At 31.7% G+C, this 15,348-nt stretch overlaps 1 protein-coding gene across 1 annotated transcript; it reads right to left on the bottom strand.

The window, feature by feature from the left end:
• Positions 1 to 5,377: 5,377 nt before the first annotated feature.
• On the bottom strand, positions 5,378 to 11,409 carry LOC148308868 (uncharacterized). The gene is made up of 4 exons (XM_088260910.1): positions 11,269 to 11,409; positions 11,123 to 11,190; positions 6,567 to 6,736; positions 5,378 to 5,623 (listed from the first exon to the last, which is right to left on the bottom strand). Exons 1-3 carry the CDS (start codon positions 11,284 to 11,286, stop codon positions 6,592 to 6,594), a joined length of 231 nt encoding a protein of 76 aa, XP_088117036.1. The 5' UTR covers positions 11,287 to 11,409; the 3' UTR covers positions 5,378 to 5,623; positions 6,567 to 6,591.
• Between the last annotated feature and the right edge of the window lie 3,939 nt (positions 11,410 to 15,348).

The raw sequence follows: 15,348 nt of genomic DNA, 5'->3' as shown, positions 1-15,348 counted from the left end.
AATTTTGGTTTCCAAAGATGACTCGCTTTAATAGAAAAAAAAAATGTGTCAGCGCATTCGTTGTGCATTTGCTAAGGGTGTTTAAGGTTTGCCAGAATTTGTTTGGGTCGTAAATAATACTGTAAACGTCAGTACTAAGTTCACTCTTTATCATTTAATGTTTGGACATGAAAGTAGTATTTTGGTTGATTTAAGAGGTGAAGTGGAAGATGTAGAACCTGTTCATAGGGCGTAACAACTAAAAGGCTCAGAGTAAAATAGAGATATGTAGTAGCTAGCGTAGGAAGGCACAGTATAATGAGCAGCTGTATGGGTACAAGTACAGTGATTATTAAGTCATCTACCGAGTTGGACTTTATATAAGAACTTGAGGATGATTACTTTGTAAGGGGTGTAACAGCTATTGGGATATATTTGGTGGATACTAGTTCACATACTATATGGGAAGTTTAGGTACAACATAAACCAGTAAAAATTATAAACATAATGGGTATAAGGTGTTCTTTTAAGTATGATGTGTAATGGATATAAGTAGTTTGTTTCATCCTAGTAAATACTGAGGTGTTACGATATCACTAGCATGGTATCCTTATTGCGATTACATTTGTGTAATGTAATGTTTATCCTGTGTGTACTGAATAAGCGATGGATTATTTTAATTACATTTGTGTAATGTGGTTTGTGCTCCCGTATACAGATACAGGTAGAGCTGATGTGGTTTGTGCTCCCGTATACAGATACAGGTAGAGCTGATGTGGTTTGTGCTCCCGTATACAGATACAGGTAGAGCTGATGTGGTTTGTGCTCCCGTATACTGATACAGGTAGAGCTGATGTGGTTTGTGCTCCCGTATACAGATACAGGTAGAGCTGATGTGGTTTGTGCTCCCGTATACAGATACAGGTAGAGCTGATGTGGTTTGTGCTCCCGTATACAGATACAGGTAGAGCTGATGTGGTTTGTGCTCCCGTATACTGATACAGGTAGAGCTGATGTGGTTTGTGCTCCCGTATACAGATACAGGTAGAGCTGATGTGGTTTGTGCTCCCGTATACAGATACAGGTAGAGCTGATGTGGTTTGTGCTCCCGTATACAGATACAGGTAGAGCTGATGTGGTTTGTGCTCCCGTATACAGATACAGGTAGAGCTGATGTGGTTTGTGCTCCCGTATACAGATACAGGTAGAGCTGATGTGGTTTGTGCTCCCGTATACAGATACAGGTAGAGCTGATGTGGTTTGTGCTCCCGTATACAGATACAGGTAGAGCTGATGTGGTTTGTGCTCCCGTATACAGATACAGGTAGAGCTGATGTGGTTTGTGCTCCCGTATACAGATACAGGTAGAGCTGATGTGGTTTGTGCTCCCGTATACAGATACAGGTAGAGCTGATGTGGTTTGTGCTCCCGTATACAGATACAGGTAGAGCTGATGTGGTTTGTGCTCCCGTATACAGATACAGGTAGAGCTGATGTGGTTTGTGCTCCCGTATACAGTACAGGTAGAGCTGATGTGGTTTGTGCTCCCGTATACAGATACAGGTAGAGCTGATGGAATTTGTACTCCCGTATATATAATGATACTGATAGAGACGATGTGATTTTGTATTCCTGTATACTGATGGATTCAGACGTAGAGCTGATGGACTTTGTACTCCGGTATACTCATACCGGTAGAGCTAATGTTTGTCTGTTTCAGGATAAAAAAAAAATAAAATAAAATAAAATAAAAATAAATAAATGAAGGATTATGGTGGAGTGTTGGGAGGACCCAACACAGTTCCAGGTTGGGAGAATGTTACGGCGTAATATTTGTAGCAAGATGAACTATGACCCCAAGCGCCCGCTAGGGGCAGGGCGGGGTGTACGCGGGGAATGTTTACGTTATCCCTTATGAGATTGAGGCAGGGAAGGCTGCATACACTTGTCATTGTACTGTCATGGCGACCTGTTGAATAAACCGATTGCATCCTAATTACGAGTTATTATTATCTATACCCAAGCCACGTAATAATTGAGCATCACTCACGATTGCATCCTAATTACGAGTTATTATTATCTATACCCAAGCCACGTAATACATCCATTGTTTTAAACTGAATTTGATTTTTGAATTGGATTCTTCATAGTACATGGATTCCATCCATGTATGACGTATAACTACATTTGGATGGCTCGACTCTGGCCAATATCTGTACACGACGGATTCCTCAGTTCCATGGACACTTTGCGCGTGGCAATGAAGATAGCCTGGAACGGCTGGTTTGGTGAACGATCGGTAGCCTGGAGAGGAAGAGTATAATAGAGTGTAATATGTATATTACCACACTATACTGCCACGGGAAAAGCGTCATGTGTACGACGTAAGAGCAACACACTTATGTATAATATATGTTACTCACGGCCGACAGCGTGCTTCTTGACAGATATTGACGCTAAGCATTTTCTATGTTTTCGGATGCATTGTTGTTTTATAGGTTATTACTATTTTCATTGCTTCACAAGCATTGTAAAATGCATCATAATAGTATTGTGTGCTTTATTTCTTTTTTCTTTTTAACAAATTTGGCCACAGCAACGCGTGGCCGGGTACAGCTAGTGATTTATAAAAGTACATTTATAAATCACTAGCTGTACCCGGTATAAAAGTACAAAAGTACATCAGATACATTTTGGGCAGTATGTAAGGGATTCTTTCAGGGTTGTACAAAAAAAACGATTCCTGTTATGTTTTTTTCTTAACCCTTATAGTGCTGAGATTATTTTTTACATATTTTGCATAAATTGCCAACTGCTTTTCATCATCACTACTTGACGAATTTGACATTTGTAGGCAGAAATAAAAAACTTTTACTTAAAAAAAAAAAGAAAAATCAATGTTAAATTAACAGCAAAATAATTTTAATTGGTTATTTTTAATTGTTATTAACTTATTAAAAACGTTATACATACATGCGCGCGTTAAGACACGTCCGTACAGGCCGAAACCTAAATCTAAGTGCGCGATAGTCGTATTCCGACGCTCCGTACTTTATACGCATTAATAGAGAGTCGATCCATCGACAGTTCGCACTCTAAGGATTAAATAAGTTATACATCGATATTTAGAATTGAATAATAATTTTTATTACAATTAGTTGTAATATAACAAAAATTTAAGTTACTTAAATACTTAAAGAGAAACGAGAAAAACAAAGTACATGTATGGTATTAATTAAACCAATTTTGTGATATTCTTCAAATAGATACATTTGTACGTGTCCGGGTTAAACAACAATATGCAATAAATCGATATAAAACATATTATACAAATAAAGTATAACCAAACAATATCGTTAATTATACACATCGCTTCTGTATTCTTTACTATAATACCGAATGTCGGTTATTATATCGGCGAATCGTTTGATCTACGTGTACGGAGTATAAACGAAGTAAACAGTGAGCGAGCAACTTTTACTTGTTCGGCGATTTCTTATAACGTTGCAGACATTTAGCTAACAAAACTGCGAGAAATATCTTTGTCGCGCAGAAGATCAAAATTAAAATCCAATTTATTTCAACAATGGCACAGAGTACTTATAAATTATTGAAAATATTTTAGTTTTTAATTACTTATGTTTAAATTTATGCTAGTTTTTAGTAATAATAACCCGCAAATGCTCTAAATATAGAGGCTCGTCTGTAGGTAGTATAGTAAGGATAGGGATGGTAAATGTGTAAAATAGATTGAATGATATTTTTGAAGATAAAAACTCTTCTTATTTATCTCCATATTTACAACATTTTAAGTGTGTCCAAATACTTGTTCACAAATTTGGATTATCTCTAACTGTAGGAGTTATTTTTCATATTATTATTTGACTCCTGAACTTTCGAATTCTGGATTATAATTTTTAACCCAATTGGTTTGAAATATTAATTATGTATGTAAATCGCATTTGAAAAAAAGTGTATATAAAAAAAATACATATATATACATATATATATATATATATATATATATATATATATATATATATATATATATATATATATATATATATATATATATATATATATATATATATATATATATATATATATATATATATATATATATATATATATATATATGTATATACATATATTTAAATATAAATTCGCATAAAAGGCAAGCATACAAAATTTAATTAATAAATAAAACAAAAATATTATAAAAACATTTATTTACAAAAGTACAAAAAAAGGATTTAGGTCATCAATGTTTATGTTCTTGTAATATACAACAATATTTAAAATCACTTTTTAGTTTCAGTAAAATTGTAATAGATTGTTAAAAAAACGAATAGTTGAGACAGATTGGGGTCGGATATATTTACTCTAACCCCGCGAGTCCGTGCAACTAACCACGGGACCACAAACCGACTCGACTAATTAAAGAAATATTTACGTGCTTGTGATACACACAATATTTCATATATTGTTTTGCAAATATGAATAAGTTGAGGCAGTTGAGGTCGAATAAATTAACTCTAACTCCACAAGTTAAGAGTCCGTGACACCAATCACGGGACCACAAACCGACTCGACTAATTAAAGAAATATTTGCGTGCTTGTGATACACACAATATTTCATATATTGTTTTGCAAATATGAATAAGTTGAGGCAGTTGAGGTCGAATAAATTAACTCTAACTCCACAAGTTAAGAGTCCGTGACACCAACCACGGGACCACAAACCGACTCGACTAATTAAAGAAATATTTACGTGCTTGTGATACACACAATATTTCATATATTGTTTTGCAAATATGAATAAGTTGAGGCAGTTGAGGTCGAATAAATTAACTCTAACTCCACAGGTTAAGAGTCCGTGACACCAACCACGGGACCACAAACCGACTCGACTAATTAAAGAAATATTTGCGTGCTTGTGATACACACAATATTTCATATATTGTTTTGCAAATAGGAATAAGTTGAGGCAGTTGAGGTCGAATAAATTAACTCTAACTCCACAAGTTAAGAGTCCGTGTCACTAACCACGGGACCACAAACCGACTCGACTAATTAAAGAAATATTTGCGTGCTTGTGATACACACAATATTTCATATATTGTTTTGCAAATATGAATAACTAGTGGCAGATTGGGGTCGAATATATTAACTCTAACTCCACGAGTTAAGAGTCCATGTCACCAACCACGGGACCACAATCCGACTCGACTAGTCTGTAAAAAATCCATTTGTGATTCTGCGGTTTCTTGACGGCCTTTTGTATTTTATTGTAATGTTTTGTATTTATTGTATTTTTTATGAAGTTTTTCACTTACAGAAATAAATGCTCAACTCGTCTTAACTGAAAAATGTTTATCTACCCGAATAAAAATAAGTATTTTTTTAATCAATTTAGTTAAATGTTAATGCAATACACAATAATTTTGTGTTTAAATAAATATCTAACTATGAATCAATATGCAGCGTAAGATTTCAAGTAGCAATTTATCTTAGTATTTTTTTGCTGTTGAAGCTAATCAGAGTTTAAGATTAGGTATAAAACGTGTTTTCTCAATTCTATTCAATTAACCCTCCTTTTAATCCTAAAAACTAAACTATTTACAAAGTTGATTGATGACTGCATCTGAAATAAAAAGAAAACCGTGTACTTAGTTAATATTATCAAGCGAGTTAATATCATACAAATATCAAAATAAAATAATAAACATTGTAATCAAACAGAATTCATAATTTTACACAGATGTAAGGCAGAAAATATAACTATACATAATTCGTTTTTTTAAGTACCTAGCATGAGAATCGCAAATTAAACGATAACGTATTTTAATTATAACATAAAATTACAAAAAATGTTATAAACAATTATTTGTATGCATCATTTTTCGTTGGATATCTGTATTTGACTAATATAAATAAATAAAAGCCAATATGGTAGATATGCACAGTATAAAAAGTACTTACAATCGCTACTTCCTTGTGGATAAATGATTTGCAAAATTATGTTTATAATTCAATGTGACTTTCACGAAACACGTCATAGTAATATTTTTTAAATAATCTCCCGCTTTCTTTTGTTAAATAAACAAAGCCATTGAAAGTTTATTAAAATTGATAAATGCATCACTCAACTGTTATTTTCAAATGTATAACATTCACAACATTGTGTCCAAATACTTGTTCACAAAATCTGGATTATCTCCAATTACAGGAATTATTTTAATATTATTTTTTGACATCTCATCAAATGTGAAGAAGAATATGGGAAGTCTGGGCATTTACGGGTCTGAAGACCGTCATAGGCTGGTTTAAGTGATCACTTTACACACGTGTAACGTTCACCAATTCTACCCATTATTGACCACCACACTATTCAAATTCAACAAAGAACATCGTCTCGAAATTGGTTCATATATATAGAACATTCAAGAATTTGTATTTTATTATTATTAAAAAAGGCTGATACATGGACCAATAGAATGAGTAGTACATACACGTCCAGTAATATGTAATAAACACATAATTAAGGGTAAATATATTTTTATAAATATGAACGTTTTAGCAAGTACCTTATGTAAGTCTGGCTCGCCGATTCTACCACCACCCTCCGTGGTACTCCTTGTAGACGGGAACATGAACTTCCTTGATGATCGGCACGTGCTTGATAATTGGAATCTTCTCCACGTGGTGATGATGCACGGTGTGCACGTGGTATGGCACATGGATAATGTGGTGTTCACTAAAAGTTTATCATAATATTAACATATAAGTAAAAATGGTTTTATCAAACGTCTTCATGCTTCCAACTTCGTTTCAAAAGCATTATTCCGTTTAAATAAATATATTTCAACCGAATGACGAACGCCGAAGAAGCATATAACTCATTAATTAATTAATCAAAAAGAAGCATATTACGCGTCAATTAATTCTTTACACGCGCGTTTAATCAAACACGAACTAATTATAATTTATACCTTTGGTGGGAGTAATTGGAAGCGAATTTATGGCGCCGGAGTGGAAAGTAGGGCGCATTGACGACCCAAACCGTTCGTTACGTAAACAGGTAATAAATGGCACAAATATGCTCATTTGCCTACTCCTCCTGGTTCCGGAAATGCGTCTACACTATGTGTATCATGCGTCTACATTATTATGGCGTAAACTCTTGCGTAACGAACTCGACCGGCACCGCTGGCGCTGGACTCGTAATTGTGACATTTTACAATTTATTGCACTTCACGAAAAAAGTAACTTTTCGTTCGCTCGCATTAATAAATAATTGCATGTCCAAAATGAATTACTTAATAGTGAAGACGCTTTTCTATACCCACCCGCGGAACGCGCTCATCTGTCGACTTTACATTTAGAGATTTCCAATAAATGACGGCAAGTTCGTTGTCACTCACAACTCTTCGAGTATGTCCTAATACTTTTCCACAAGGTTGGGTTTTTACCGTTTCGGAGTTATTTTTATATTTAAACATCGTAATATAGATGAAGAGGGATTCTTAGTTGGAAGTCGTGAGTATTTACAGAGCTTATGACCTGTCACAGGCTGGTTAAGTGATCACTTTACACATGTCTCACACTACAAACAGCTTTCACAATCCAACAAAGATGGCTGTTGTGAACTCATATGAGGTTAATCAATATATTGTATATGTTATCTAGGGGTCCCGATTGAAATTTGAGGAGTGCTCTTGTCTATCAGGAATAGAATGGTGAATGCTGCACTTGTGTAAAGTGATTTCTTAACCGGTCTTAGACTGATAATAAGCCCTGTATGGTAAATACTCAAACTTCCATATTCTTCTTCTTCTATGTTGAGATGTCTTGAAAAAAAATAGTTAATTATTTTTCACCACATTCACAATTACAAATTACAGTACACAATAATGTGCCCTCGTTGGGTTGTACCGTTTAATGTTTGATTTGCGATATCAACCAATATTTAATAATGATTTGTCGATGTTTGAAGTTGGCTTCTATGATCCCCGATCCCAACATCGTTTCGCAAGAACTTCAAACAGCGGCTGCAGTCTTTTTATTCATTAAAAATTTATAAATTTTTAAAAACTGTAATTTTTGTTTATATACGAAATAATGTCCAAAGAATTTTTTACTCAATTTTAGAACATTAATATATATTTAACATTTATATTTTCCTTTTGGGTATACCTATATATTACATTAAAGAGATAACATTTATACACACATATATATATATATATATATATATATATATATATATATATATATATATATAAATATATATATATATATATATATATATATATATATATATATATATATATATATATATAAATTTTATCTCTTTAATGGAATATGTAATATACAAAGCAGCTTGAAGATATTACAAAAAGATATTAAGATGACATCGATTGCCGTGAAATGTATCATCACTTCATCACAGCGCATCGTAGAATGCAATGTTGAGAAACAATGTCGTCGTTCACGACACAGTGTGTTCAAAGTCGTTTAACAATAATGTGATGCAACTTTCGCAAGGAAACATACTTTATTGCATAAAAAGGCAAGTTATCTAATGCATTTTATATTGAATAATAAGATAAATGTGTCGATGACCTTTAACGACGATTTCGTTATTTTATAATTATAGCAGTCGATTTATGTGAATGGTTTTCTCATTAAATTTATTTTAAAAGCAGTGGTGAAAGCAGTAAACATAAAAATAATTATGTCACCTAGATGTCATGTCGTTCAAACGATTTTAGTGCATTTTTATTAATTCGTAATGTGCAATACATTTTCAAATTCTTTTTACGTGCATCAATATATGTATCTATTCTACGTACAGATATATAAATATTTTAAATGTTTAGAAACAACAACTTTTTTTCCAAATTCAATTTAAAATATTTTTTGGTGCGCTTGTTTTCCTTGTAATGGTCAGCACCGGTTACGTTAGGTTAGTCGGCACGAGTGGTTTTATATACATTTTTAAGAATATAAGATTAATCTTAGCTTTAATGATAAGAAGTTTAATATGTAATTAAATTTTCAATATATGATAAGTAGTTTTTAAACTCGAAAGTCTTAAATGCGTACATATCACAAATTAACTGTCTAATCAACTCAATTACATATAATTTTTATCCTCATAAGCTAGTAGTGGAGTACGCAATCCTGAGTGCCAGGGCACTCAGGATTGCGTACTCAGGGCATTCAGGAATGGAACTGATATTTTCCTTTTATCCTCTACATATAGTACTACTATATGTATCCGCTCCAATATTACTTTTCCATATATTAGTAATGTTCTTTATCCTTCCTTCACATACGTCTTCTGTTTCTTTAAACAAACATATTTCACTCCAGTGTTCATTGATGATTTTTTGAAGTACGTATTTAAATAATTTCACACTATTACACTTTTTTCAATCCTTAAAAGAGCACTTTAAATCATTATTAGATTGGAATAAGTGGGTCAATGCGATTCATTCTGGTTAAGACCTAGATTAAATGGTGAAACGTTTGCCAAATAAAATGCTTATCGACGCATTGCCACCTGATCACTGCTGTTAATTAAACAAATTCATTGTTACGATAACATTGCTCAATTGCATTTGAATTTGGATAACGCGGAGTATTTTCTAGCTGGTTTGGAGTACTACAGGGACGTCGTATAAACGGATACTCTTAAATGTTTATTATAACTGCCGCCAATCAATCATGTATCGCAGATTAGTACCATTCAAAGAACTTCAAAAAAATGGGCTAAATTATCTTTTATAGGGGATAGTAGTAACAGAATCGGAAAACTAGCGAACAAAGATGAATGTTCCATAGCCTTTTATAATAATTATAATCTGGGGAAGATACTAATTAATAATAAAGATAAAAGGGAAAAAGAAACAAATTCAGGCTCATATTTATTAAGTTGTGGATCATGCAGTGCTGAATACGTGGGGCAAACAGGACGATCGTTTAAAATAAGAATAAACGAACATGTCCAAAGTTGGAGAAATAAAAAAGAAAACTCCACTTTTGCAAACCACTTGATAGAGTCAAATCATGATTTCGATAAAAATTTTAATGTAAAAATCTTACACAAATGTAGTAAAGGTAAAAAATTAGATAGGCTCGAAATTTTGGAAATAAATAGATTAAAAAATTGTCATAATAAAGACATATTAAATGATCAAGTAACACACATTCATTCTCCCTTACTTTACCCATTAGAAAAGAAACAATAGATGCCTTAATGTCTTGTCGATAAGAAATGACTGCCGGGAAATTTACATTTCAGAGAACTTCGGACTCCCCCCGGACAACCACAGCTTAGTGGAAGGAGCCGTCAACCAGCATTTCCTGATACCTCGTTACATAATTTAAATTCATTCACAAAAAATACAAATCTATTTTAACTTTATATAAAATCGTGCTTTCAATACAAAAAACCTTTATAAAAAAAATATTTAAAATATCATACAATACTTAAATTCACTAAAATTAAATTAATTTCTCATAAAATTATATCAAATCATGGTTATCAACTCCTGCCTTCTTTTATATATAACATACAAATTTGTAAAGCCTCTCACCAGTCTGATGATGTCGGTAACGACGAAACCCGGTCGCTGGTCAAATAAAAAAGTGGAAAAGCTAAAAATATTGGTTTTAATCTAATAATAAATTCAATGAAGTAATTACATATGTATTGTAAATTATTGTGTTATGTCAGCATAAATAAATGTTTTTACTTTATTCTTAGGATTATATTCAATAATAAAATGAAAAAGTACCAATTTTTACTCTAAAATTTCCAGGATTAAATTATATTTCTCGGTGTTACCTTTCCACACCTTAGCGGCGCATTTTTTCTTTATTTTTAATAAAATCCTTTCATGAAAATCATTTCGAGAATTTATGAATTAGTTGTGGTTGTGATCATTCATTTAATCGTTATAAGGTGATCAGACTTTTAGGCTAATTTATAAAGGCATAAAGTGAATCTGAATTCGAACTCATAATAGCTGAATACGATTTTATGTAAATGTAATCCTCTTCAAACATGCAAGTAATGGATATTATTAATTACATATGTGTTTTACTGAGATTTAGAAAATTAAATTGTACTTACTGTTTGCCTCCCCATCCCCAACCTCCAGGGGCGGCGGCAGTGAGAGTAAACAAGGCGACGAACATCAACTAATGAGGAAAATAAATACATTATTCCTGCTGGTTCAAATTATATTCGTGAATTTTCAGTTAAAGAAAACGACTTACTACAAACTTTCCAATCATATTTAAATAGAGGTCGGTTACTCGTTATAAAAAATCGCCCTTTTGTCTGCTTCGACTATTTGTTTCGAAGTATGTTCAAAGTGTAATACGAACCCAGAGTTACTCTGAGCTTTATATAGGGGTCCGACACGAGAATTTTAAGTTGCATAATTTACCCCACCACTTCAGTCAACTGCCAACCCCACTATGATACTCGCTGCAGGCTTATTCTCTGCCTGCACTTAATCTTAAAAAATATTTTTTCGTAATATTTTCATGCGTAACAATCGTACGTTTTCAACATTCTCGGCAATCGTAACACGGTCGATTCTTGTTTATAAGACGCCAGAATAAGGCGCATGTACATATTTTATACTTTATATACTGATGCACCAAAGAATTTAATGTTGTTTTCGTATTGTATATATGAGATTATATTTTATTTTTTTCCTTTAGCGTACATGTTAAATTTAAAGGAAAATTAACGAAATTTAAATGAAAGGAGCATGTGTATATACATATATATATATATATATATATATATATATATATATATATATATATATATATATATATATATATATATATATATATATATATATATATATATATATATATATATATATATATATATATATATATATATATATGTATATATATATATATATATATATATATATATATATATATATACATATATATATATATATATATATATATATTTATACATTTGTTTTTTACTACTTCAGTATTATATTTGTTTTTTACTACTTCAGTATTATATTTATTTTTAACGACTAGTTTCAGAAGCTAAAGATGCTTCCATCTACGGGTTTAAATATAAACTTATATTCATTTGAATTTACAATTTGTCATCAAATTGATGTCATTGATTGAATAATAGCCACAGTGCTTTTATGTTATATTAATAGCTTCTGCGGTCAATATTTCGTAGAAATTATTAATTTTTTAAGTATTTAACGTAACGATATGTTTTTTTTTGTACTTCTGTTACAATGTTAGGGAAAGAAAAAGCTGTCATGGTTTTATTTTTTAATCAAGAACATTCCAGCCTTGACCTACTTCCAATATCTACAAACATTTGTAGAAAATACTTTAAGTTCAACTAAAATTACACATTTTTTATACAACGATGACACGATTATACGAAATCAAAAAGAACAATAAACGTTAATCTCATTGTGAATGCGGATATAAAAAAATATATATCAACTTTGAGTAGATATAAAAAATATTACTTTTAGAATAGATACTAAAGATTGTTTTTTTATATAATACAATATTTTATATCTATAAACGCGTATTACATATAGTAGGTGTCTAAATTGATAAAATCGTTTTTGTTTTCAGTAAAAAAAAAACAAAATTATTGAAGTATAAAGCACACGTGTGAGGATTTTTAATTTTATCGTTTAATTTGCACTAACTAATATGATTTTATGTAAATAACTATTTTTAATGTTATGTGAGTTTGAGAACATAGAATTGTTCAAAAACACATAACAACACATTTTGTCAACAACAAAAAAAATTATACACTTAATTTACGCACGTCTTAACACTGTTTTATATTGTTTAACATATTTGGAAGTAATAATTTGTATTAAGAACTATATTATTTAATATTACTATTCATTTAAATAAATGGACTACATGACATTGTAACAGGTAAAATAAATTCGGCGTACCGCCCCGTACACGTGATAGAAGTGAAACATCATACAAAATAAACAATAAGAGAGATTCAATTTAATTTTGAGAGAGAGAGAGAGAGAGAGCATTGCAAAAGAAAAAAAAACAATACAAAATGTGCATATTTTTTCTGTTTATTTGAAATTTACCCTATCATTGATTTCAATCGGTAATATGTACCTACTGCTCTTAATGGTTTGAGATAGTTAAAATATGAGATAAATGCCCGTGATTCGATATTTTCGAGATGACGAGAAAAATTATTGATGAAAAATTCGTTGGGTTTGTTGAAGTGTAAAAAATATTTCTTGTAATAAAATAGTACTCAGGTGTTTATATATAGCGTCTGACGAGTACATATATGACCCGCGTATCCGCGATACTATCTTATTCTATCGCTTTGTACCGTCGTGTTAACGTCATTTTCTTTGCTCCACTCCCATGGCTTCAGAATGTACCTATAGCTCTCTTTCTCATTCTTTCTTCGTAATGACTTATTTTCTCTCTCATGTAACGAAATGTGCCTCATAAAGGTGACACGTCCCTGAAATTGCGCTCTTAATTCTCGCCCAGTTATCGATTATCTAATCGCCGCCTAAGAATATTCTTTTCAAAGTTTTATGCGTTGAGCTGGGTGGGACCTTATTTAAATCAATATGGACATTATATGTTTTAGTTTTTGTCTTAATACTGGTCATAATGTAATTAATAGCTTGACGTTTTGCCTATCAGCAATAATCTCCTGATTTAGGGCCATTTGTCCAACCGGATTATTGTGAAACCGACTTTATATACTTTATGATGAACAACATAAAAATTGATCTCGGTTTGCATAAAATATTGTTTCGTGGCATTTCCATATTACATTACATTTATTTGATGACAATTACATAACGTATATACTCTAAAAATCACCGCCTACATTTTATACTTAATCTGGAAGATATATGCCTTTCTGTATATGAACTATCCAATTTCAACCAACATTAAATATCTCTTTTTAATCGTAACTACGTAAGGTAAGTTTATAAAGGATTTGCATTTCATTTTCAGCACATCGGTTTTTCTCTCACTTTCAAAACCAAACACTTGACCAAAGACCTCGTTTATTTGTAAGTGGAATTTAAGTAGGTTTGCTGGAATATGTCAAGCAAAGATATTTTTGATAATGGGTAAATTCTGACGAATGGTGGCAGCATTCCTAAATGGTGTTTAACGACTGATCTTATTCCCCTCGTCTTCGATCTGTCATTACGCCACCAACTTTCGCATTGAATTATCTCGTGTGTTTGGGGTATTTAAAATAATAAAACGGGAAGTTTTCAACTAATAATGGTAGCGGTAAGGGGTTTCGTTCAGATGTTTTTTTTCCTGGCTTGGGATAGCAGTTAAAATATAACTAACACATTCGATAACTTTAACTTTACTTTTGGACTTTTATTTCTACCGACATAGTTATTTCGAAACCGGTTGCCGATCAGTATTTTCAGGAAGATTATGATTCCGAAAAGAAAATCGATGCGTAGTACCTACCTATATTTGTTTCAAAACTAAAGTAAAGTTAATATTATCTACACTTGGTACGCAGTTAAAACTTTATCTTCCTTTTATGTATCAACCTAGGGGTACTGAGAATGCCGATAATTTAGTAGATTATTTTGCAACTGGATAAGGGTAGAATACAGGAAAATGAGGGCTAAATACAGCAATTGCATTAAATGCAGTTAAGTTTCAGTAATTCTACAATAGAAGAATACTTAAACTACGAAGAATGGGATTTTTTTAATGGTGGATTAAATGGCATCCCGGGTTCGATTCCCGATAGTATCTAAGATTTTTTAAATATCATTATTTGCTTTCTTTTCCATCTTAAAGTAGGTTTCTATAATAAGTGCTTAGTTGGATGTTCATTACAAAATATATTGGACAACTTATCGGAATTTATTTCTGAAATATCTAATGCTTCATAAACATTAAAAAAAAGCTATTGAAATTTTCCTTATAACTTGATATATTTTTTTTCAAATGCGTTAAAAATATGATTTTATTTTTACTTTATTATTAACTTTAATTTAATAACAAAAATTTGAATAAAGATTTTTTTTCCTGCCCATCTTTTCCCGGAGTAACGTTCCGGTATGGTTGAGGTTGAAGGCCTCCAGGTGACTAGTATCTACTTGATAACCTTGGCACTATTTTCAGCATTCTTGCCAAAATATATAATTTTATTTTTTTCCTTATAAATTGTAGTATTTTTCTCTAATACTCACCTGGATCAATTTAAATTAAAAAATATACTTGTTGAAAATATGGGAAAAGGGTACAATCGCCATTAAATTCTGTATGTCCAACTTTATTGATACATCATAT

The sequence above is a fragment of the Brachycentrus maculatus genome, unplaced genomic scaffold (genome assembly GCF_059751285.1).
Source record: "Brachycentrus maculatus isolate JH-2025_06_01 unplaced genomic scaffold, ASM5975128v1 h1tg000144l, whole genome shotgun sequence".
Classification (NCBI taxonomy): domain Eukaryota; kingdom Metazoa; phylum Arthropoda; class Insecta; order Trichoptera; family Brachycentridae; genus Brachycentrus; species Brachycentrus maculatus.
Note: the sequence above shows the minus strand (reverse complement) of the source record. Positions and strands in the feature narration are given on the sequence as shown.